This window comes from Cyprinus carpio, chromosome A12 (genome assembly GCF_018340385.1).
Source record: "Cyprinus carpio isolate SPL01 chromosome A12, ASM1834038v1, whole genome shotgun sequence".
NCBI lineage: Eukaryota > Metazoa > Chordata > Actinopteri > Cypriniformes > Cyprinidae > Cyprinus > Cyprinus carpio.
Genome location: NC_056583.1, coordinates 6,748,658 through 6,774,744, shown reverse-complemented (window position 1 = coordinate 6,774,744; position 26,087 = coordinate 6,748,658). Strand labels below are relative to the sequence as shown.

The window sequence follows — 26,087 nt, the reverse complement described above, 5'->3', positions numbered from 1 at the left end:
TTATGTCTTTCTCTAAAATGTTTCCTGTCCGAGGTTAAAAAAGACGTAGAAAATGTCTTTAAGATGTTTACGGTTTAGAATGTATGAAAACAGATGTCTTGGAGATATATGTGTGCTATCTGGGTAGAGTATTATGCTGTTAGCTTAGCAACATGCTAGCGGCTAAATACTGAAATCAGTGAGTCTCCTGTGAGTTAGATTGCGTGCAGAGTTGCTGTGTTCCAAATCGGTTACATGGCGGCCAGTTCACTAGGTTTTGGAACAGAGCTTATATTTCATTCTTATGTATACATCAGCAAGGTATCAAAATTTTGTCTGTATTTAGCTTTCTTCATTTTTTTTTTTTTTATATTTACACTCAGATCTCAAATTTGACATCATTTAAAAAAAATTGTGTGCCATTAGAGCATGACTGTTATCTTGGAATACCTTCTCTTCCTTAAATGTTTGTGTCTGTGTTTGTCAGACGGCAATTTCAGAAACGAAATTAAAGATGGTTAACGTTTTTAAACCGTTTCAGTGTCATACTGTTTGACTTCACAAACATCAAGAACTTTTTAAAGGTCGATTAGAGTGATGTAATCCTAGATTTAACCAGCTCCTTGGCAAGAAACAATCTAGCAGTGAATATTAAGGAAGTGAGTGCCCAGAACTGCTCTATTAAAGGGATAGTTCACCCAAAAATGAAAATTTATGTTTATCTGCTTACCCGCAGGGCATCCAAGATGTAGGTGACTTTGTTTCTTCAGTATTCAAATTTTCATTTTTCCTTTAACGATTCTTGATAATTTATTGGAAGTTTTAACAGGGGTCCTGCTGCGTAGCTGTGTCTGATCAAATCTTAACCAGTTTGTCATGCCAATACTGAAATGAATTTTAATATTTTCATGAATGGACGTCATGGTTGGTTTCATTTTAAGATGACATGTTTTCTTCATAGCATTAATGATTCATAATATTTCATACATGACGTATCAGACCTATTATTCTTCAGTCTGTCTCACCTTACAAGCCTGAAACAGCAGCGAGGGACACATAATAAACTCTCACTGAATCTGATTATTATTGCTCTTTAAGAACTTCAAATTCATGCCAAATTCAGCGCTGGAGTTCTTCTAGTACAGTACATATGGGTCCTATCTATAACAAATGATCTCAGAACCCACTTTAATATATTGTGTTTATATTTGTGTGAAGCACGCAAACAAAATATAAATATAATTTTAATGTGAACAAATAATTTAAGCCAAACTGCTTGCAACAATGAGAAATGTTGGGGGGCCAAAGGAAAAGTCCACCAAAAGGTGTAGATCCACAAATGTCCACCTTAGCCATGCTATGCCTCGACACTCAAGATTTATGATGGTACTTTCTTAATCATATATATGTGTTCAAAACACATTGAGCCTGGAGAGAAAAAAAAAATCTTCCTTTAACATGATATATAGAAAGCTATGTAATACTTTCAGGATGACTTGTGATATGCTGCCCTCATTTGTTGATTTACTGGAGGCACAGTGTGATGTGTTTACAAGCAGGAACACTAAAGAGTCCAGGCATTGTGTAAAAAGGTATAAAAGTTTTACTCAGTATTGTGATAATGTGCAAATTATACTCTCAAAAACAGATTGTACTCAGTATGTTCTTTTGGCACACAAGTTGCACAAGCAGAGTCTAATCCACTGCATTGAATTGAACTCATAAGGTAAAATAGGGAAAGTTTGTCTTTTTCACTTTGCAGGAAGACTTCAGGCTCTGGACTTGAGTAACAGGGTGGCTTTGCATTCATTTCCTCACATATTAGCTTCAGTTGCTCTTGGAGAACTGGAGAACAAATGTTTGACGGTTAAATAATTCTCTGAATTATTATGTCAAACATCTTAAAAACTCCCAATTGAAACATTACAGCCTCTCTTTTGAAGACACATCTGATTCATATTTCATATTTTGGATGGTAATTATTTCTATCCTTTATATTGGTTAAGCGCTTTTTTTTCCTTTTTTTTTTTGCTAACAAACAAACAAAACCCTAATACAGCAATAAAAATTATTGTAATTAAAATCAGCAAAAATTAAATCAAATAAATTCAATTTATACAGCAAATACTACTATGATACTACCCTACAATTTAAATAATACATTTTTCATTTAATATTTTTTTTTTCTTTCAGTTATATGAATGAAATCTTATTTGGTTTTAGAATAAAAGAAATGAGAAAGATCAAATTTGGGTTCATCGAATTTAATCTTCTATTAGATTTGTAAAGATTTTTAAATGACATGTCTGCCTAAAATGACAATTAAATTCAGTTTTGCAAGAAGAAGAAAAAAGGCATCATAATATAAAAGATAATATGGAGTCAGTAAAATTAAATAGCTGTCAGTTAAAATAACAATAATAACATTTTATGTTTTCCTTTAGACAGTGTTCAGAAAGTAGAATGAAACAGTAATATTTTTTTTTTTATAGAATTTTGTGTTAAAAATATGAAGTGCATTTAATTTGTCTTAAGTTTGACGTTACTATTTTGTAACATTTCCCCCTTGATCTATTGGACATCAACTGTCCCCAATAATATTCATGAAAACCTTTTTTATTTATACACATTTATGTGGCAAACAATAACTTTCTTGATGAACTAGAGGTTTGTTACTGAATGAACACAAACACATAGACACCTAGAAACATGATGTAGTATTGTAGGCCTCAAACCAGAAAGAGTTAGGATGGAAGTCAATGGGTTTCTGGTTAAATGCCTGAAATAAGGTCTGTGGTTAACATAAGCTCAAGATATTTTTATGTTTTATTCTACCACATAAAATACTTCAGTCATACCCCCTTGTGTGTGTGTTTTTTAAAAGCTTTCCTTAATTGAAAAAGGCAGTTACTAACAAGTGGCTAAATGGGACTAGAGGCTGTCAGGGACGATAAACTTCATCACACCAAACAGGAAAACTCATCTGCTCACTACTCCACTTTCACAGCTTCATGGATTAATCATTTACACTAAGACTGTGATAGGTTAAAAAACAAAATAGGGTTAAGTTTCATGTCAAGCCAACTTTAAGGATGTTTACTTGTGTTCAGTCCATAAGCGCTTGCATGAAGTGTGGTAGCAACACATTTTTGTTGATTCAGTTGGGCCAGTTTGACTCTGGGCCATGGGGATACTGGCAAGGGTGTCTGCACAAAAAAGCCCCTATTCATCATCAGTACTACCTCCACTGCTGACCAACTTCTCTATGGTTACAAAACCCCTTCTGAAGTGGACATCTCTCTCGTTCATAAGACAACAACAGCTCACTGTTTGAATAAGTATACTCGATGAACATCACTGTGGTGTAGACAGAAGACAAGCATGTCGATCTGGGTTGAGTCTCACATGACAAGGCCAGGGTCAAAATGCCAACATGGTCATGGTGGAAAGTTACTCAAAGGGGCTAATTTGTAGTGCTTTTGGTTAATTTTCTCACTGATTCATGCAGAGTTTGTTCATTCAGCTGTGTTTTCTTTGCTCTTCCTGAGTGAGGCAGCTCTCCTTCATGTTTGATGGGTGACTACCAAAAATAGCACAAGTTCATGTTCATAGGATGCATGAGAGAGTTGTAGAAAAGGTAGACATGGTTTTCCGCAATGCAGGCTTTGAGACAACTAAAAGTTTATGAACTACTGAGAAAAGATGAGGTGAATAAGAGATGTCAGAAGAACCATCTGAGGGAAAGTAGAGGTTTATAGACCTATCGCATTGGAGTTTTCGGGGATTATATGAATTTCCATTTAAGTAATGAAAAACATGTTTGTAGTAAACTACAATCAAAGTCTATGAGGCAAGTTCACTTGAGGGTTTCGAAGCAAAAATATGAAGCTTGTATTTTTGTCAAAGTGCTAATTTTAATTATTCTCTACAAAAAATTGCAATTTGAGCTGTAAAATGGTAAAAAATCATTTAATGGTGGGAACTCCAAAAGCCAATGCACGGTTGTTATTCGTTGATTTTAGTTTGGCTTTTGATACATTTAAACCACTGTTTGATTAAAAATCTGGTACAGTTGGGAGTAAATCCCTTTTTAATCAAGTGGTATTATTTGTTTTTAACTAATGACGGCAGCAGGTCAAGGTTAACCACAGTATATCGGAGGTTAGAAGAACAAGTACAGGTGTTCCACAAGGCTGTGTTAGTTCCCCGTTTCTTTTTACATTTTATAGAAACGAAGGCAGTCTTTTTTATTACGTAATGTACTGCTGATCAGTGTATGTGTATATGGGCTCCAGGGTCCAAGACAAATTTCCCCATTGCGGACAATCAAGTGTATTGAATTGAATTGAACTTATAGTTTAATGAATGTTGCATCCCAGTTCGTCTATTTATACTAAGCCCTAAAAATATGTACTCTTTTTGTGAAGAACAAGTAGATACTTTGGAGTGTGTAATAGAAGAGTAAGCAAGCTTTAGGACATACTACCAGGCCATGAAATTGCGCTGTTGTATAGTTACATGCACTCTGTCATTGTAAACCGGCCAGTCAATCATCCTGTAACTGTTAACATCCTTATATACACACACTCCTCAATCTGTTTATTTAAAATCACAATACACAAATGATTCTTCCTACTGTATTGGAGAAAAAACAAACAGCACGTTGATCTGCCAGTCATGGGTCTTTGTCCTATGCATATTTTATGGAAATGATGTCCCTTTTTAAAATCTTGTTTGCATATCGTGCAAATGTTACCATGTTTTCCTGCATCAAACAGTCATTACAGGAACTAAAATCCTGAGTAATCTGTATTGTCACACAGCCAAGAATAGAAAGCCATTTCACAGTATTATCATGTTAAAACATATAGGGCGAGGAGAGTATTTAAATAAATCACGCAACATGATGTACTAAGATTTGACAGGATAAAAACATGACAAGTTCATTGGATACATAATATTTTTCTTTAGTATAAGCATTATTTTAATATCGTTTTTTTTTTTTTTTTTGTCCTTGGTTCTCCAGTATGAAGAGTATTAAACATATGAACATCATTTACACAAAGGCAATTAACAGTGACAAATACCTGACACTGTCAGTACAGCCGTTGTTTGTAGTATCTTTTAGATAAAATAATTTATTACATACAGGATCAACAGTGTTATTAAGAACAGCTCAACAAGTAGTTGTGATTTGTGAAGGTCATCTGATACTGTTTGTGGACTCACTCACGTAAGTGAACTGACTTGTCAAGCTGTTAATTACCACATAAACCAAGTCAGTACAGTCTCTAGGAACTGTAAAACACTTCCACACAAAGCAGTAGAGACTGCTGGCAAAACAAAAATGTTAGAACCATTTTTTGTTATAAAGGGATGGTTGACATGATTTGAATGTACTTATACAGAATAATACAGTTGTCATTGAAGTAAAAGCTCAGGGCGGAGATCTTGCTGAAAGTGTTTAGGTTAGTCCTGTGTTGATGGATGTTGTTACTGGTACTGGTGCTGCTTATGAGAGAGCGCCTGCTGAAGTGTGATCTCCAGTCTCTGCTGAAGAGCATCCAGACGCAAGTCCAGATGTTCCTTTAATCTTCTCTCCATCTCATCCATTCGCTTCTCTACAATCGTCTCCAGAATCTTCTCAAACCCTCCACAGCATATATGACCCTCCCTGTAATACACAAAAAAACCAAAAAGTATTAACGATGAGTGGACAAACTAAAGGACACATTAAATACATTGGAATAAAATCTTCAGAATGATTAAAAAGTTCTGCTTTGTGAAACTGATTCAGTCAGTTTCGGTTCACAAAGCATCTGAATGATTCATTTGTGAATTGGACTGATCTGATTGCAGCTGTTCTTAAGTCAACAATTCATTCAATGATTTAGAGCAAATGTCTAGTTATCAAATCACTGAATTGTTCATGTCTAACTCAAGCTGTGCAAAGGACCAATAAATCCTCAGAGTGCGAGTGTGTCTGTGTGATTTATGGCACAAAATGCAGAATTTTAGATTATTGATTATTGAATTGAATATTTAGGTCACAACTGTTAGTTGACAAAATTTGCTGTAAAAGGACGAGCTGTTTAAGCCCACTGAGATGATTGAAAACAGACATCTTGATTTGTGTACTTTTACTCAGGTACTTGATTTATGTACTTCTGTTTAGAATTCAAGTGTTGCAGTGATCCCAGACTCCTTTAGTTGTTCAAAAAAAAAACTTGTTTAACTTGCCCCACCCTAGTTTGCACGGTTGGATGGTTACTTTAATAATTCATGTGGCTTAACGAATACATTTTTATCTTAACTAGTTATTACTAAAGAGACAGACTCACACGTTCATGTAGTTCCAAAAATGTATGACTTTCTCTTGTTTGAAGTTTGAATTGTCCAGAATGCTCTTTTTTAATGAACTCTTATATCATATAATTGCAGAACTGACTTTCAGTCATGTTCACTGATAAGTTTCCCGTACACCAAAGCCATGTTTACCACCAGTGAGGTCAAGTGTCACTGGTTCTGGATCTCTAATGTCAAATATTATGGGCCACACATCTCATCATACTATATCTGAATTGAAAGAGACTGCAGAGCTTCATTGGTGTAAAACATTTTCAGTGAAAAAGGACTTCATAAACTTCACAAATCATGGATTTTCACTGTATAAAACAGAGCACTCTGAATTATGTTAGACAACTTCTTTTGGGTTCCTAAACTAATACAGTCTCAAAAAGTCTTTAGGGAATATTTAATTTTTGCATATAACTAATGCTTTATCCTCAACTGCCAAAAAAGTAACAAAAACCTAATGCGTTTAGGAGTATTATTATTCATATTCATAATAATCACACTTTCATCAAGATGAGTTACCAAAACCAAACTTTTGAGTGGCTTCAATCAGCGTGTGGGGTAACTGAACATGCTTAGACTTACCGTTCTCCATTCTTCTTCCTCTCTGGAGATGTGACTTCCTCCAGTCGGAGCTGCGTCACCTGACCGCATACGCTCTGCAGCACTGGAAGCAGGTCTGGGTTGATCGTGCCTGTGTCGGTGCTCAGCAGGGCAGACATGGCACTGGGTATCTGGTCATGATTGCTGCTAGACAGAAGCTGCCCGAGGCCAGATAGTGGATTTGGGCCTGACTCCGCTCCTGCAGAACTGGAAGCCCCACCTCCTCTTGACAGACAGCTCAAAGCTCCTCCTCCCATGAGCAGAGGAATGAACCCACTGAGCATGTCTGATTTATTCTGGACTCAACACACACAAAGAATGATTGTTGAGTTGTGATGAAGCTTTGTGCTGGCTTTTTTCTTTTTTTTTTCAAAGAAACAACTGTCCAAAAAAACTTGCTTGAAAATGAACAAGTTTAAAAAAAGTGAGAAAATTAAAAGAAAACTAAATATTATGCTGTTAAAAATAACACTATAGGTTATAACAGAAAATTTAGCAAATTTTACATATCAAATTAAACAGAATACATTCCATTATTATACTTTTATAACACTACTGGTCAAAGGTTTGGAATAATTGGAATAAGACTTAATATTTTTGAAAGGAATGCTCACAAAGGCTGCATTTATTTGATACAGTAAAATCAGTAATAAATAGGTATAATAAATTGTGTATTTAAAATATGTAATTTATTTCTGTTATGGCAAAGCTGAATTTTCTAATATATGCTGATTTCTTAATATATTATCAATTTTGAACACACAGTTTAATATTTTTGAGGAAACAGTGATACACTACCATTTAAAAGTTTGGGGGAAGTAGTTAATTCATTCATACTTTTATTAAGCAAGGATTTTGATTTAATTTAAAAAAAAAAAAAAATTCAAAACTCAAAAGTGACAGTAAATACATTTATAATGTTACAAAGATACATAATCAAATAAATGCTGAACTTTCAATTCATCAAAGAATCCTGAAAAAAAGGGGTTTGTCTGCTGAAAATTCAGCTTTGCCATCCCCAGAATAAATTCCAGTTTACTATACTTTAAAACAGAAAAAAAAGCTATTTTAAATTGTAATAATATTTCACATTATTTTTTATTTTAACATTATTATTCACATTTTTTGTCAGACACTGACAGACTGGTACACAAAACGCTTACAAGAAATGATGTCTGCCAAAAGAGCAAAAACTGCTGAACAGCAGAAACTACTAGAATTATATAAAAATGGGGGTGGGACTGAAACTTGCCCATGCAAAAATCACCACCACAATGCTTGTGTTTGCTAAGGGTGTTCTGGATGATTGTTAGTGTGTTGCTATGAGGTTGCTACTGGCAGTTTACAGACACAAGAGATTCTACACAGGAAAATTTGTGCAGAATTTATAATATCAACACTTTTTTAAAAGACCTGAGCAGTGGTGATTCTGCTATAATAAGAGGCTGGATCCAGACCTTTTGCTGACACTGCACCAGCTCCATGAGGTTCTGTGCTCCTGGTGAAAGTGTGGTGCCCATCTCCTCCATCATAGTCTGCACACGCTGAAGGTCTATGCCTGGGTGTACACTTGGCCCACCTTGTCTGTCCTTGGGCGTCTCCAGTCCCACACCCACATGGGTGATAGCCACAGACGAGCGGCCACCGAGAGAGAGCAGCTGTGCGGAGACACCACATCAATGCTGAGCCTACAGAGAGCAGTGTGTGTGTTTGTGATGAGAGCCTGGATGTTATTTCCAGCTTTCCTTACCTTGATCTCACAGGATGCAACAGGGTTTTCTAGCAACAGATGATTCTTGTAGAAATGCCTCTTATCTTCAGAACTGGAGAAAAAAAAAGAAGAATCAGCATTAGTCTTCATTAATAGTTTATAATATTGCAAAATAACAAATATTTCACTAATCCAAAACTATACTGAGCTGAATCTATAAACAGATCAATATATTTCTTAACAAAAACTGATAATAATAATTTCTATTTTGGCTTTTTTAAAACAAATTCATTCACCAACAAATTAATGCATATTACATAAAAAGTAATATAGACCTCATAAAAATGTTTGAATTAGTTTGATCAGCAATTATTTATTTAATTTGAATGACATTAACAAACTTGTGTTTTTGTTTGAATGGGATTAAAGAACCTCTGAAAAATACCCATCAGTGTGTGATTTTTGAACTTCCTCTCCACGGCAGGTGCCACAGTATTCTCCAGACAGTGAGTACACTTCAATAGTGCGAGCTTCACTGATAACCTGAAGACTGCTGATCACAGATGCAGGGTGAGGTGTGCACAGAAGTCTGAGAACACATGGAGAGCCCTCCTCGGCTCTCTCCAGACAGACAGGGTCACACCTGTGAAAAATACATGTGCAAATATATGAATAAAAAGTCATGTATGAATATTTATGAATCAATAACATATTAAAGGAATAGTTCATTAAGTATTTTTGCCACCAGCAGGCATTGAAACGGACTAACCTGTCATGTTCAACCCTGCAGTCATCGCTTGGACTGTTGTCTTGTGTTGTGGTGAGAACATCAGACAGCTGTTTCTGTGATGAGCACAGCCATGAGCTGCGTGCAAAGATCACACCATCTTCACTCGAGGACATCTTAGTAGAGGATTTTTACTGCCAGCCAAAAAGCATTCACACATCAGCCGCGATGTGCGCTGGATTAAACCGTTTGTTCCAACACAGTCTGAGTCAGTTACATTATACACCGTACACTAAAATCGAACCATTTCAGTTATATTGCTCCATAAATGTACTGTGTGAGAGGTTAAAATACATATTAGCTGTGATGCTTAAAACAAAAACACTCCAATCGCGCACTGTTATCCGTTTAATAAAAGCAATAAAAACGTATTTATATACAGCACTCTAACAACGTCCATTCACATCAACAATATCACATGCTGAATAAACAGCGACGGCTGCTGCTCCAGGACCCACAGAGACACCCATGCATACGCCTGAGTAAAATACAAACGAATCAGACGGGATTCCATCACTCATCTCAAATACACTTTCCAGAACAAATAAGTATAGTCCCTCCAGTAGCTTCAAGTAACAATAAAATACTTTGATCATAGGACAAGTCTCACTGTCTCTGGAGCTCTCTAGAAATAGAATAAGTAGCTTTTTCAAACCATCCTCTGCTCCGCGAGGTTTCGATAGATAGGCTGGTGTAACCGAGTCTGGCCACCAGATGTCGCTAATGCGCACTGTGTTAAAAAGCTTCGAGTAATGAACGCCTCAAACGGTTCAGAAATCCTCGGTTTCCCATGACTACAATTTTACATTTATTCCTGACAACAGGGGTGCCCAACCCTGTTCCTGGAGATCTACCTTCTTGCAGAGTTCAGCTCCAACCCTGATCAAACCCAACTGAACCAACTAATTAGGATAATAACAGACTCTTGATAATTACAGACAGGTGTGTTTTTGATCAGGGTTGGAACTGAATTCTGCAGGAAGGTAGCTTTCCAGGAACAGGGTTGGGCACCCCAAGGCCTACAATAGTGAATGATTTTCATGAACCTCCGAGCGCCCCCTGGAGGGTTTGTGTCGTCGTGAACATACTTTCAGGTGCAACATAAAAAAAAAATACAGTACAGTTTCTCACTAGACTTAATTAGGCCAAGGAAATTTTAAGATACTATAGATCACATGTACAATTTATACATTTATTTATTAATTCATCCAATCCTTTATTTATATTAATTTATTTTTGCAGTCATATTTACATACTTTATGAACTGCCTATGGAATAAATACGTTATCAATACCGCCCAGTTTTTCTATAAATCTAAAATCTATAAATAGCTATGAATGAAGAGTCATGCGGGCCAGACAGAGAATGTCGCTCCACCTGTCTGACTGCTCGTGCACGTCCCTCGCTCGCGCTCACCTGAGATCAAGCGTCAGTCCTGAGAAACATCATGACGCGACACTTTTTCTTCTTCATTCTCATTATCCCAAACTTCGAGATTTTCCCAGGTAAGACAAATCTACTCATTTATACTTGATGTTTTCATACACATGACTTTAGTCACACAAAGTGGAGGAAGACATACATGGAATCGTCGTGTTTCACCCACAACAAACCACAAAAGTAGCCTACTGTAAACGTTTCTGCTGGATTGTATCAAGCATACAGGGAAAATAACTATTTAATAATAGACAGCTTTAAACTTAATCTAAGTAGGTTAAATTAGATTAATATTAGAGCTTTGGTTTTAAAAACAGAGGTGCTTATATCGTTTATTATCAAAACTGTACTCCAATACATGAAATCACAGAAACGGTATATAAACATAGATAAACGTAGATATCTATATACATATCTATTAATGAACACACACCCGGAGCATGCTGTGGCACCCACACACACACACACACATATATATATATATATATATATATATATATATATATATATATATATATATATATATATATATATATATATACTTAATTTGAACAAAACTCATTCCTGCAAATGATCAAACTCCTATATTAGTTAGTCACACATTCTTTCAGTTGTATTTATTTGCTTCTTTTGGTAAATGCTTTCATAGTCCAGAGCACAGACCAGACTTCATATCTGAAGAAGTATGATGTGGTCAAACCTCAGCTGGTTCATGAGCGCTGGAAGAGGCACGCAGACCCCTCACACACATCTGCACAGGTTTAAAGCACTATCAACAGTTCTGGAAGTAAGTTGAGTTAAGATGATGATTTCTCCATATTTGAAACTGATGTGTCTGATTTCAGGATAGACATGCTGATAGCATTGCATACTCGGTCAGGATTGACGGTCATGAACATGTACTGCATCTGACAAAGAACACGTAAGAACTTTAGAAGGAGTTTGCCTGAAAGAATCAATCTTGTTTAATGATGAAACATTGTAATTTGATTTCTTATCCTCCCAGACATTTTTTATCGAAGAACTTTGTTGTGTTGTCTCATGATGTACTGGAGAAATGGAAAGCACACACAGAAACACTGGTGAGATTTTTTTTTTTCTTTTCTTTTTTTTCTCTGATTTATTAGAGTTGTGAAATGTAAAATAGGTACTGTCCACCACATACTTTACATGTTTTGGAATGAGGAAATGGTGTGTTAAATACTTTATAGTCAGTGAACAATGATCTTTAGGTTTAACAACAGTTAGTCATGTGGTATTTGTATGAAAACCATTAACCAACACATTAACCTTGACATATTTTTGGAAAACAAGCTGTACTAATGCTAGTGGTTTTGTTTAGGAAAATTGTCACTATCAAGGACATGTGGAGGGGTATGAAGACTCTCTCGTAGCTCTCAGCACCTGTGAAGGTCTCAGGTAAGCATGTTACGGAGCTAGTGATGTGAGGGGTAAACGCTGGGGGAAAAACTGAAGCTGATGCTTCACTTCATAGTAATCAATGCATTGACCAGTGCTGACACAAGCCATGGGGGAGTACACTACCCTTAAAAGTTGAAAGGATATTACCACAACATTACTTTTAGGTCATTGCAAACTATTAATTTTTTACAGGTTACACCAAATACACAAAATAATGTTCTTTTTAGAAATGTCATATGACCCTTTTAACTTGCAGGCTCAATTCAAATGTATTTTTTTGTATATAATTGCTGTTGGTCTTTCATATTAAAATTATTTGCATAGTGAATGGTGATTGGTCTGTTTTTTGATACAGCTAGCTTTCTCTAGAATGCAAACAGATCATTGTGTTTTGTGTTGATTCTTGTGTACCTAAAGTCTAAGCTCTAATCTAGTCTTTATTTTGCTAGGCAAACACTGATATTTCTTTTTAGAAGTTAAGAAATGTGAAAGACAGCTTGCACCTAAACTGTTGAGTATTAATCCTTTTGTTTGTAGTGTAAATATGAATAATGCAAGTATAACAAGATATATGAAATTTTAAAGTCAAAACAACAGTGTTTTCACTGCACTTAGTGTAAATAGTGGCTACATACTGTTTGTACTAAAGGGACTGTCACTTTTCATTCCATTGACTTCCATTTATGCGCATGCTATTACAAGAGACAGAAAATGCAAGCTCATGCAAATTTCACTCGGTGAGATTTCACGTGCAAAAAAAGCACATCGCTAGTAGTATAGTGACGTATGAAGCACATCTCACACAGAATTCAGTTTCAGCTGCTTTCTGTTGTTGAATGCAGCAAATTTGTATGACCAACTTGAAGACTAACGGAATCTGCGTGGGGTATTTTTTCGCCCTCCCGTGAAAAATTCATGTTGAAATCACTGAATTTCAGCCGCAAAATTTTGGCAATGAAACTGTACACATACTGCACTTTTATTCTCCATGCAGCTGCTCCTGTTACCAGACAGGTTGTAATTTTGTCTTGCTCAACCAGATAATGGTTGGCAGAGCCTTTGCCAACTAGATGGGTTATTTGCACTTAATGTAAATAGACACTCCTTTAAATAGATCACTTTTCATAAGAGTATCAAAGCTACATTATGTACAATATCAATGTGTTACAGCATTTGTACTGTTAGCTGGTAATGTTTTTATAGGTCTCTCAAATATTAGGTTGTAACTTGGTGTGCCATTGTACACTGTGTTTCAGGGGGATCATTCTCATTGGTAATAATAGCTATGGTCTGGAACCCATCTTGCACTCCAAAGCCAATGAGCACCTCCTCTTCCTGTTGAAGGACAGTCAGTCAGAGCCATTTGTGTGTGGACTGGCCAATGAAACGTCTTCCAGCGAGGACCACTCCCATTCCGCTGACATGTCCATGTTTTTACGGGTTGGAAAATATGTCTTGTTGTCTTATCAACATTATGTTGCAAAAACACACTCGACATTTCATTTAATCTACTGAATCCGCAGAAAAAACGAAACCTACCTCAGACCAAATATGTGGAGTTGGCGTTAGTAGTGGACAACCTAAGGGTGAGTTTTAGACATTAGAAGTCTGTGTTTTTGGAGTTGTGTTTTCATCGTGTAGTTCTGAAAGGTGTGTTTATTTGTTTCTCAGTTCGTTTTTAAGAACCAAGATAAAACGGCCGTGCGTAACGAGATGGTCCAGTTGGCTAACTTGCTGGATACGGTAAGAATTCTAGCTACAGTTAAGGTTATTGTTAAGATGAGCCCAACCCTAACCAGAATCAGGGTAGTTCTTATTGTGACTGATGTTTATAGAGTGATGTAATTAGTGTAAATATTTGTGGCTGTTTTTGTGTGTTCCCCAGTACTACACACAGCTGAATATCCGGATAGCACTGATTGGCGTGACGATTTTTGACAAAGAGAACCCCTTCAGTGTGGAAGGCAATCCTGGGGAAGTGTTGGGCAGGTTTGTGCAGTGGAGAAAGACCAATCTGTTACCTCAACTTAGGCATGACGTGGGGCAGCTTATTGTGTAAGTACTCAATCACATTTTTTTTTTTTTGTTAAATAGTTCAATAAAATATTTGTTCACGCTTGAGAAGCCATTAGTCAACTTAAAAGAAATCCCTCTTCAAACTCACACCACTGGTCCAGTCCAGTTATGCTGCTCATAACTATTTTGTCATTTAGGGCCAGATTTACTAATAGCTGGCACCAGCACAAACCCTCTTTTAGCGTTAAAAAACTACTGTCAGGATCAGAGACACAGTGAAAAATTAGCGACGAAAAGGTGTAGGCACTTTTATTTTTGTGCCTGACCTAATTGCATATGCATTTGTAGAAATTTCCCTTTCAGATGCAACATTTCCCCTTTGTTAATCCCTGATTGTTTTAAACTAACCAATAACAACTAACCTGACCCAGCAGCTCAATTTTTGTCCCTGCTTCAGTTCCCACACTTGTCTCCATGGCTACTTGAGAGTATTTACGCTGCAAGAAGTAAGTGTGCAATGCCTGGAAAATGCCAAGAATATGCATACATCCTTACTATAAAACACATATGTTCCTCCCTACTATAAAACGGTAAATGAAAACCATGTCTGAATTCATAGTATTCATAAAACAGCAAACGAAAAGAAGCCAAATGACCTATTACTTTCAGTGAGGTACTGCACTGTGCATCCAAATGACGCTTACTATCCCATGAGGCCACAGGAGAGCTGGTAGATGATGCTGGTAGATCACATGACAACGACAACATGATGAATGTTGTATGTCCGGATTACATTCATACTACACACAATACAATAATAGAACATACTTGTTTTGTCTTGCAAAGAAAATACTTCAAGTACTTATTTCAGTAGTTCAAAGGAAGCACCTACTCAGAGAGTTTGTGATTTTGAATGCAGCCAGGATGAGAATAATCAGGGAATCACAAAAGGAAAAAAGAGCAGAAACTAGACAACACTGTGAGCTAAAAGTCTATGACAAAATGAAAGCAGAATCATTACAGCTCAAACAGATCGCAGTTCTGTTTAGTTCCATTAGTGGCACGGAATTTCTTGATCAATGTTAAAAAAAAAATTCTAGAACCATTTAGGGAAATGTTCTTTTTTTAGATGAATATAAAATTAATATAAACTCTTAAGGGCTGCTTACACCAGAGACACTAACTATAATGATAGCTATATTAGAGTCCACACCAACAATGATAACATTCTGTTTATAAGTTTGTGTTGCAGTTAAGTCATTTGCCACTTTAAATGCACAGTCAGGTGGCTGTCAATGTTTTACTGTTCATCAGTTGGAAAAAAATGTTCTGAAAATATTCCAAAGTGCCATTATTGTTATAGTTTTGGGTGCTGTTCTTTTAAAATTAAAATGATTTAGAACTTTATCTTCATAGTTATCTTCTTGATGTGAACGGCATTTAGCAAAAATCCTCACTTACCGAAATCTCCAAATTACATTTACAATTTGAGAATGTACTGTAGTCTCTACTATTTAATTTATTTTGTCTTGGTCCTCAGAGATGACACCAGATGTCATTGATATCAGACCTGTGTATGTTCTGAGTAACATGATCTGTGTTTCTGTTTCTTAAAGAGGCCGTTCAGGAGCGTACACTGGAGGTGTGCTCGGCATGGCCTTCGTAGGGACTGTGTGCTCTATGAACAGCGGTGGAGGAATCAATGTGGTTAGAACATTTTTACTGCATCAGCAGTCATCAATAAAATTTGACTACTGTATATTAGAATGCTCTTTTGAAGAATTCTGAAGTCTTCAGGGCTGATTGCTTTCTGTAGGCAGTAATCTAAAACCTGCATGTTTTATTGATGGAAAGGTGTGTTTGCGAACTGGCTGCCTGAAGGAGGCAACAATAAATTAAAATGTGACCAAAGCAAACCTATATTCATTTATTTTTATTGTTTTAATTGTCTCTGCTTTCATATACCTGCTGCAAATACATTTTGATGCAGGAAATGAACTCTAATGTCATGTTCTCCTTTGCTTTTCACTGTTATATCATCACAGTTTAGTAACAACAATCTGCAGTCATTCTCTACAGTGATTGCTCACGAGCTGGGCCATAACCTGGGCATGAGTCATGACATCACTGGCTGTAGCTGTGATGGGAGCTGCATCATGGCACCTACTGCCGGGTTAGTGGCTGCTGTTGTTTCATAATATCCCTCATTAGTGCAGCTATTGGGAACATAATCTAAAACATAAAAACATCATTTAACATGGAAAAAATTAAATGCTGTAAACATTTGCTCACCCTCATGTTGTTCCTGTATGTTTTGTTTCTTTTTTTTTTGTTCTGTGGAACACAAAAGAATAGTCAAACTGGTTTAGAATGACATGCCTACAGAATTGAATGAAAATGTGTGTATGCATTTATTGAGTGAAATTGAGTTTTAAAATTTGTTAAACGGCAAGATTTGTTAAAAGGCATTATAGATAACATAATAATGGCCATCGTTAATATGCAAAATAGTTTTCTGATTTAATTTTGCAATTACACATTTTACTTTTAATTGTTTTGATGTTGTTTTCCCAAATAATACTGAAAAGTAAGGAACAATATAACAAATGACATAATATTTTTAATAAATATCAAATAATTTAATATAGAAAATAATTTGAATATATTTAATATAATATATTATAATAATGTAAAATCACATATAATAATATAAAGAAAATAATTGTTAAAATTGTGTTATAATTAATGACTTAAAATGCAAATCATGTAAAGAAACTTTCAATGTGATAGTGATAACTCAACATGAAATATAATTAGTTTGAGACTTACTAGTTACACATTTCTGGTCTTATTGTGCTCAGTTCATCTGGGGTTATTTTGTAATCTTTGTAATCTCTCATCATGATTTGGGCAACACTTTGGTTGAGGGACCAAATCTTACTATCAACTAGTTGCTTATTAGCATACATTTTGGCTGTTTATTAGTACTTATAAAGCACATATTAATGCCTCATTCTGCATGACTGTATTTTAGATCCCTTAATCTTACCACATGCCTAAACTTAATAACTACCTTACTGACTATTAATAAGCAACAAATTAGGAGTTTATTGAGGCAAAAGTCATAGTTAATAGCAAGAATTGGTGTGGCCAAAATTAGTTTTTGAACAACAATCCTATCCAGCTGATCTCAATTCTTCAAGTCTCTCGTTACTGCTGTTTGGTTGAATATCTGTTGGAAATACATCAGTTAATGAAAGTAAAATGGGTGTAGAGCATTTCATGATGACCTCGATCAGAAAAAAAAAAAAAAAAAACAGGAGCCTTGTACAAAACCTTTCCTGCTGACCTTGACATGTGTGATGATGTGTTTGGGTGTGAACACAGAGGAGCGACTAAATTCAGTGGCTGCAGTGAGAGAGACTTCGAGAGGTTGATTCAGAGAGGTGGAGGGACGTGCTTGAGGAACCCACCATCTCAAGACAACATCATCACGGTGCCCAGGTGTGGGAATGGCATTCTAGAGAATGGAGAAGAGTGTGACTGTGGCACACCGGAGGTATGTTCTAACAGTACACAGTCAAAGCTTCAGTCTCAAAAGAATCATTTCATTTGAACTCAAATTGCACTTTTTTTAAAAATGTTTCCATAGCAATATTGTGTTTTTTTTTTTTTTTTTTTTTTTTTTTTTTTTTTTAAGTCACTGAGTTTATGAAGTGGTCTACAGTACATAGACATTAGACCAGATGTAGTCTATGTATTATAAGCTCTGTCATAGCTAGACAGTTAGTCAACATGTGTTATTTATTTTCTACTTGTGCATATTATAAAAAAAAAAAACATTTTCATAATAATCAAAAGGTAATAATTTGCTCCACTTGGACATTGTTTCTTTTCTACTGAAGAAAACCAATAATATTAACAATACCATCCCAGCCTGCATGGCAAGATACAGTTAAATTCTGATGAATAAAATGCACCACAATAAAAAAGTTGTTTTGTTTATAATTTTATGTTTTTTTTTAAATCTGACCTAACTAGTCCTGTTTGCTCAACTGTTTTATGTTCTGTGATCATTTAAAACCTAAAGGAAAGACAAAGACACCATTCAATCTTATTTAGAAAAAAAAAATGTGTATATATATATATATATATATATATATATATATATATATATATATATATATATATATATATATAATATTAAAAAGAAAATTGTTTTGCTGTATGACAGTCCAGAGGTTTTCAGTATTGCTGTACTGAATGCAATGTTGCTGGTGTGTTGCAGGAGTGCAAAAATAAGTGTTGCGATGCCGCTACATGCACCCTCACTAAGGGCTCGGCCTGTGCAACAGGAAGCTGCTGTGAAAACTGTCAGGTTAGACCCCTCACCACAAACTTGAACCACACAAAAAAAAAAAGCAAAACCGGATTAATATTAATGTATATGTAAATAATTAAAAACTTTAATGAGGTTTACTCTTAAAACAAGCAAGATAAGATCTTTGTAACATTGTAACACTGGTTTATTGTGAGCAGATCAATGTGGCTGGCACACCCTGCAGACCGTCCATCAACCAGTGTGATCTGCCGGAATTCTGCGGTGGGACATCTCCATTCTGTCCGTCAGATTTCTACATGATGGACGGCCTCCCGTGTGCCAATAATGCAGCCTTCTGCTTTGAGGGCCGTTGCCAGACATTTGACTACCAGTGCAAACAGCTTTTTGGCTCAGGTACTTCTCATTGTTCTGGTTTTTATCTTTTTATACTGGGTGATCATATGTCACTTTCTGTCTGTCAGAATGCAGTCAACCTTCAAATGACATGCTGTGTTTTCAAATTTTATACAAAGACCTGTTTTCTCTGTATCTCTGGCTATTCAGTGGCAACTAAAGCAGATGATAAGTGCTTTAGTCATGTTAATACTCTTGGCAATACGTTTGGGAACTGTGGATACTCTGGGTCTAATCCGAAACCTTGTGAAGTGCAGTGAGTACCTCATTTCATTTTCATCAGTCAAAGCATGTTTGTTTTACATTATTAAAAATGATCAGTTGGGTGGTTGATTCAATGCTAACTGTTACAAGCCAGCTGAGAAAAGTTCTGAAAAAAGCCTTAAGATTTTAGTTAAACTTAATTATGCTACAGCTGGCTGCATTTTATCGGTATTGCGCCATAAGAGGAAACAAAGTACATTTATGTATATTTTAAAGGGGTCCTATTATGCTCTTTTACAAGGTCTTGATTTTGTTTTGGGTGTGTACTAGAACAGGCTCTCACACTAGGTTGTTCAAAAAACACATTTTTCACATATTTTTCAGTATTACAACACCTCTTCCCCCAGTCTGGCATGAACGGCTGGAATAGCTCCTGTATCAAATGAAGGCCCGCCTTCTGAAATACGAAATGCACTGTGATTGGTTAGCTGGGCCAGTGTGTGTTGTGATTGGTTAGCTGGGTCAATGTGTGTTGTGATTGGCAGTAGGGCTGGGCGATATATCTAACGATATGATCATGCGCATCTAGTCAGTAAATCTGGCTCCTTGATTAGCGCTAAATCGCCATCACCTGCTTTCAAATGGAGCGGCATTTAATAGACAGAGCCGTAGATCACTGACAAGCTACGCAATATCGCGTTCATTATCACACATGAATCGCCTTCGATAATGAACGCGATATTGCGTACCTTGTCAGTGATCTACGGTTCTGTCTATTAAATGCCGCTCCATTTGAAAGCAGGTGATGGCGATTTAGCGCTAATCAAGGAACCAGATTTACTGACTAGATGATCATTAACAAATCTTAAAATAAATATCCAATCCATGATTGGCAGCACTCGGCGCCTGGTCGGGAAATGTCATGCCCCTTACCATAGCTGCCTGCCAGCCTCATTGTAAATATTGTGTCAAAATCAAATCAATTAGAGCGTGATTTAAACCCGGATGACTGTAATCACTCTAAGCTCGTCTGCCTTGGGAACACTAGCGTGTCTCTGACACAGTGATAACACTCACTGCCTTCTCTAGTGCAGCTCAAACTGGTCTCGTCCCATTTGTCGCTATTTGTGAAATCACAAATCCTGGAAAATATGCGTTGTAGTCCAAACGAGTCGTTCGTTGTAGTTTTTGAAAGTGATTTCTGTTCAATAAAATATCATCTTTTGAATTGGACTTTGAGCTTTGTAAGTTGTAATTTGTATGCTTGAACAGCAACATTACAGAACATTAAAAAAAGTTTTCAAATAGTTCCCACAACATTTAGAAATTCATATTTTGCTTTAAATAAATGCTATACTGTATATCAGCATTTTATTGACCATAAACCAAAACACATTTTAGCTAGTGTTTTATATTTGAACCAATATTTTTCAGAAAACATTATATTATGTATATTTTAACACACAATTGTATTCAAAATTTGTACTATGTGCTTCTAATTGAAAAACATTAGTGTTTTGATGAAAACCCAAATGTGTTTTGTGAAAAAAGTGTTTTGAGGTTTAAAGTTTATGATCTTTTTATTGTTTATAGTCATTATATAGTTATTTTTATTAATGAATGTTCAATTGCAATATGTTCTTGTAAAAAGTTTTACACGTTGCTCTGTTTTTTTTTCAACTTAAGAGCTGAGTGAATTTACACTTCCTACTTTTTACAGAAATGCTATGTGTGGAAAAGTCCAGTGTGTATTCGACAGCAACCACCCACCACCAGGAGCGACAGTCAGCGTAGTAAAAATTGATGGAGACAAAATCACCTGCATGAATGCTGACTTCAGCATGGGCCCAGATGTCCCAGATCCAGCCTATGTCAAAACTGGCTCAGTCTGCGCTCCTGGAAAGGTTAGATTGGAGAAAACAAGTCATTCATTTTGTAGGCTTATTATGGAGCCTTAAAGCTCATATCTTACCTATATTAGAACAGTTCAGACATATTTTAAAATTACTTTGAATGAAAGTTAACAGGCAGTTTGTTTGAATGACTACAACACAGATTTGTGATTCGAAATGGACTCTTGAACCAACGTGTTTTTAAATGATCAAAAATCTATATCTTTTAAACAACCAGTTGAGTCCTATATTTCCTTCTCTCAGGCGTGTTTGGACTTTACGTGTTTGAATTCTTCAGTTTTGGATCAGAGTCAGAAATGTGACGCCCAGAGAAACTGCAACAGTAATGGAGTAAGTTATTAACTACATTTTTTTTAAATCCACGTCCCTTGTGTTAATGTGTCTGATTCATCAATGCAGGTCAATCCTTAATTCTTTTTTATCCCACTTACTTCTCAACCCCTCCGAATATTGGTCATGTAGAAACCACTTTTCAACAAATAACCAATTCATCAATCTTAATTGCCATTCAATAGTGTGGTTTTCTCATAGGTGTGTAATGATAAGTTCCATTGTCATTGTAATAATGGCTGGGCCCCACCCAACTGTGACAAAACTGGCAGAGGAGGAAGTATCGACAGCGGCCCAGCGCAGATCGGTAAGAGCACACTCATTCTGTCTCACTCTCCAAATAAACAAAACACACACCAACATATTTTAATGGTAATAATATCCTTTTGAAACTCTTTCCTCATAGATTACTCCCTGAGAGATGGACTCTTGATCTTCTTTCTTCTGGTGTTGCCAATTTTGGTGGCCTTAATAATCATTTTGCTCTACATATTCAAAAGAGACAGTTTCAACTGCTGTGTAAAGTGCCGTCCTTCCAAACGCCAAAGGTCAATCAATCATTATGCTATTTCTTTTCATGTCATCATTTTAATATTAGAATTCATGATTTTTTTGTTCAATCTTTGATGTTTTAATATAGTTTATTTCATTAGTAAATTGACTGATTTACTTGTGCATCAATATTTTGATATTAAGCAGAATATTCCAAATCCGATTTTTCTGATTCAGTTTATAACAGTGTTCTGATTCCTCAAATTCCAGTTGGAATCCGGAAGCAATTGTGGTTCCCATACTTTTATATGTGCATTTAACAGTGATTAACAGTTTATTATAAAAGCGCCTCTGTTTAACATTTTTAAGAAGTCCGTCAACAGAACAAAATGCAAAAAATTTAAAATAACTTACAATGTTAAGAAATAAATTAAACATCTATGCATATCTGTAGTGACGAGAAGACAATTTTAAAAATAGAATTATTAAACGAAATTAACATGAACGATATTATTAATATTATTAATGATTGCCTGAGCCTTTACATTTCATGGCAGCACTGAGCTTTTTTGAAGATGAGAAGATTTAGTCCTAATTAAAACGTAATAGAACTAATAACGATAACATTATTTAGTTGTATGCTTTGTCTTGCAATGTTTCAGCAACTAACTCTCAAAAGAAATAAAGAAAATCTGGTAATGGCATGAACATGGCCACAAAACAGTGCAGTATGTGCAAAAAATGTGCCTCGTTAAGAGCTAAAAGAGAGCAAGCAGCAATATATTTAAACCAGCAACCCACGATTAAAACTTTCTGTTGCTGTGATGATTAGAAAACATACACATTAACAATTACCAGTGCTTTCCGTGGGAAGGATAATAATGTCATGCAAATTGCGTCAGATGGCACATTCTGTACTGAGCCTAGAAAGGAGAAATGTTTGAGCTAAAAAATAAAACATTAATGACTTCATTTATATACACATAGCATGACTTTCTGGTTAAGCTGGATTGCGAGTATCATGTGAAGAAGGTGCAGGATTGAAATGTTGCACAGCTGGTGAATTCTCCCCGAGACGGTTAATGTTAACAAACACAAACTTAAAAATGTTTGAAAATGATTGCCAAATCTTCTGACATGAATATTTTGTTGAATATTTTTCAACAGGTCAGCGAATGCAACAAAAAGTCCATCGAATGTGCAGTCAACTGTGCAAGCAAACAGCAGTACAACAAGAGTGTCAACCCCACAGTCAATGACAGAGGTTCAAACCAATGCTATTTTAGTATCATTGATATTCTGTTGTAGTTTTTGTTAACGTATCGAATTCGACTGTTTTAAAATCTTCTGTTTTCACTTTATTAAATGATGATAACCCTGGTTTAAGCAGCAAACCACTTACACAATTTATTCAACTTATGAATGATGGAAAAAAAGAAAAAGTAATTGAATTAGCTCTAACTCTGACCTGACCCTAACTATAGAAATAGAAAAGGGATACAAATACACTGATACAGTGAGCTTTGTGTGTGCTGATAATATAGAGATGTGCCAGAAATTTCTGATTAATTCATTATGCCTTGCTTTCATTTTCACAATTCTATTATATCCTGACAAAGCACTGAAGTTACTCTAATGAAACACCCTGCCTAAACAACACTTCATTTAGGATTTTTTTAAAGGTTAAAAGGAAGTCAACTTCTGCTGATACTCTTTATGATAACTTTGCCCACTTCATTTTTTTTTTTTTTTTCTTTCAGCCAGCTAATCCAGTGGATACCTCCGTAACTCAACCAAGGTAATGGCACTAGAAAAATCAAACCCAACCTAATTAAACTAAACTAAACCTAACCTAACTAATACTGTGTATGCCCAAAAATTAGATGTATGCCCTTTTTTTTTTTTTACCACCAATATGGATCAATGATTTTATGACATTAATTCTGCACTTCAGTTGCTTATCAGATTTTTTTTTTTGTCCAGTTTGCTTTCAAGATTATAAAAAAGACAATAAAACCGTGTGTGAAACCGGTCACTTGTTCACACGTTCACACACTATTTTCTGTATGGTGAATGGAACTATATAGAGTATGCTGAATGATTCAGACTGCTTTCCATTGAGGGGAATGAAGCCTGGTTTCACATCAGTGTCACTTGAATTGCCACAATGCACACCCAGTCCAGAGACATGATTTGTTGCAGACCACAACACGTTTCCGACCCATTTGAATTCTACACACAATGCTTTTAGAGCACAGTGGAGGTGATCAAACATTGCAAATGGTCAAACAGCCTCAACTTTATTAACAGCACTGACAATATGTTAAAGCTTTGAGAAAAACTGCGCTCATCTAGCCTCTTCACAGGGACTTAAGTATCACATGTTTGGTGTTTATCTTGTTCTGCATGTTTGTGCTTCAGACATGAATGATACCTAAGATCTAGCTTTTTCGAGAAAAGGTGTGCTATTATATTTCTGTAAGTTTGTTATTTCCGCCAGGATTAAAAAAAAAATTAAGATGATTTTTCATCTCATAATTCTGTTATATATTTACTATTCTGCCTTTTTTTGCAAGATATAAACTTGCAAACCTGGGAAAAAAGTAATTTGCAATTCTGACTTTCCTCTCAGGATTGTGAGTTTATATCTGAAAAGTAAAGTCTGAATTGTGAGACATAAACTCACAGTCCGTAGCAGAATAAAAAGTAAAAAACGAAACCAAAAAAAAAAACAACAACAACTGATTCTTAGAATTCAGAGTGGAAAAAAAGTCCAAATTGCAAGATGTTAACTCAGACAGCAGAGAGAGAAAAAAAATCAGATTTTTCCAGTTTATGGCAGAAATGGGCTTCCATGGATTTAAGCAATTTTCACCTGCCAAAAGAAAAAAAAATGTAGTAAAAGTACATTGTAACATGCATGTACAGTATGTTTTATCAAATCATTAATTTTAATGTTAGTACACAGTTAAAGAAACTATATTAACAGGAGTTATATATAGACATAATATAAAGTGGGTCCAAAACATTTAATGGTGAGACATATCTAGCCATATAAATCATCAAAAACTTGGGCCAGTAAGCAAACAAACAAAAAATCAAAATCACTCAGAAAATCATAACCAATTAGAACACCTTAGCAACCACATAGCAGCATCCTCGTGGTGGCACGTTTTGCACTGCCAAACACCATTTACTTCAGAACATGAAGAAAAATCTAGTTCAAATGTACTTGCATTTGAAAACCCCTTTCTTTTCATAATCTATCTCTTTTATTTCACTGGTGTACAACTCACTGGGACTAAACTGACCTGCTTCTCAACCTTACAGACAAGGGCCAGGAGTCCCCAAACCAATCCCGCCCAGACAGACCCAAGTACCAGTATGAAGAAGGAGTGACGGTGCACAGTTGTTGCTTCTTGTATTTTATTCTTACTTGACCCACTTTTCCAAAGAAGTCTGCAGCAAACCTCTAATTGCTCTGAATTGTAATCACCTTTTCTAGAATTTTAACAGATGAAGGACCAACGCTGTTCTGAACTGGTTGGGAAACAGAATATGCTGTTTATAATTATTTAAAATGATGTTTACAGAGATTTATCATTTTCTTTTACTACAGTAAGTGATGAAAGCATATGATGGTTAATATGTCTTTGAGGGAAGAATTAATTTCCATTTGATTAAGATGCACTGTAATCCTGAGTTCAGTTCAGGGATTCATTCAGGACCGCAAATTAGAAAAATGTTTGAAATTTTTTCATATTTAGTAATATTCAGACTAAAGCTTCCTTTTTTTAATGCAACATTCTGTTCTGTTAGTTAGATTAGCTATTTTAATACCATTATTTTGATCTAAATTGTAAAAATGGAAATTTTACCCACAAAATCTCTATTTTATGTACCATTTGTCAAAGTGAAAATAAAGTATGTTCTATATTTAAACTGTTAATCTCTTTTACTGGTCTTGCTTGCCTACTTTTAATACCTCGAGTATGTTATGTTGGTTACTGAGAAGAAATTGGTTGGATTCATTGAAAGTTCCTTTACCTCTTTTTCATATTATATTTCTGCAACACTACAGAATAACACTTAACCAAAAACAAT

General features: G+C 35.6%; 3 protein-coding genes across 3 annotated transcripts in view; 2 read left to right on the top strand and 1 right to left on the bottom strand.

Annotated features, from left to right (window-relative positions):
* Nucleotides 1–511, top strand: part of LOC109101284 (serine protease HTRA1B) — a 33,920-nt gene extending 33,409 nt beyond the window's left edge. Inside the window, exon 9 of the mRNA XM_042767342.1 lies at nt 1–511. This exon is cut by the window's left edge and continues 880 nt beyond it. The gene's annotated coding sequence lies outside the window, so the exon portion shown is untranslated.
* Nucleotides 512–4,602: 4,091 nt separating this feature from the next.
* LOC109101054 (ATPase PAAT-like) lies at nt 4,603–10,328 on the bottom strand. Its single transcript, XM_019114468.2, has 6 exons — nt 9,417–10,328; nt 9,093–9,290; nt 8,687–8,759; nt 8,394–8,594; nt 6,919–7,232; nt 4,603–5,653 (listed from the first exon to the last, which is right to left on the bottom strand). Exons 1-6 carry the CDS (start codon nt 9,548–9,550, stop codon nt 5,473–5,475), a joined length of 1,101 nt encoding a protein of 366 aa, XP_018970013.2. The 5' UTR covers nt 9,551–10,328; the 3' UTR covers nt 4,603–5,472.
* A 438-nt stretch (nt 10,329–10,766) lies between these two features.
* zgc:174164 (uncharacterized protein LOC570656 homolog) lies at nt 10,767–25,932 on the top strand. The gene is made up of 22 exons (XM_042767341.1): nt 10,767–10,939; nt 11,521–11,630; nt 11,717–11,793; nt 11,878–11,953; nt 12,214–12,290; nt 13,550–13,733; nt 13,817–13,879; nt 13,965–14,036; nt 14,179–14,348; nt 15,926–16,016; nt 16,355–16,482; nt 17,697–17,868; nt 18,598–18,687; nt 18,849–19,044; nt 19,195–19,300; nt 20,969–21,152; nt 21,405–21,491; nt 21,693–21,798; nt 21,898–22,039; nt 23,151–23,247; nt 23,744–23,781; nt 25,314–25,932. The coding sequence occupies exons 1-22, from the start codon at nt 10,882–10,884 to the stop codon at nt 25,369–25,371; spliced, it is 2,382 nt and encodes a 793-aa protein (XP_042623275.1). The 5' UTR covers nt 10,767–10,881; the 3' UTR covers nt 25,372–25,932.
* Nucleotides 25,933–26,087: the final 155 nt, after the last annotated feature.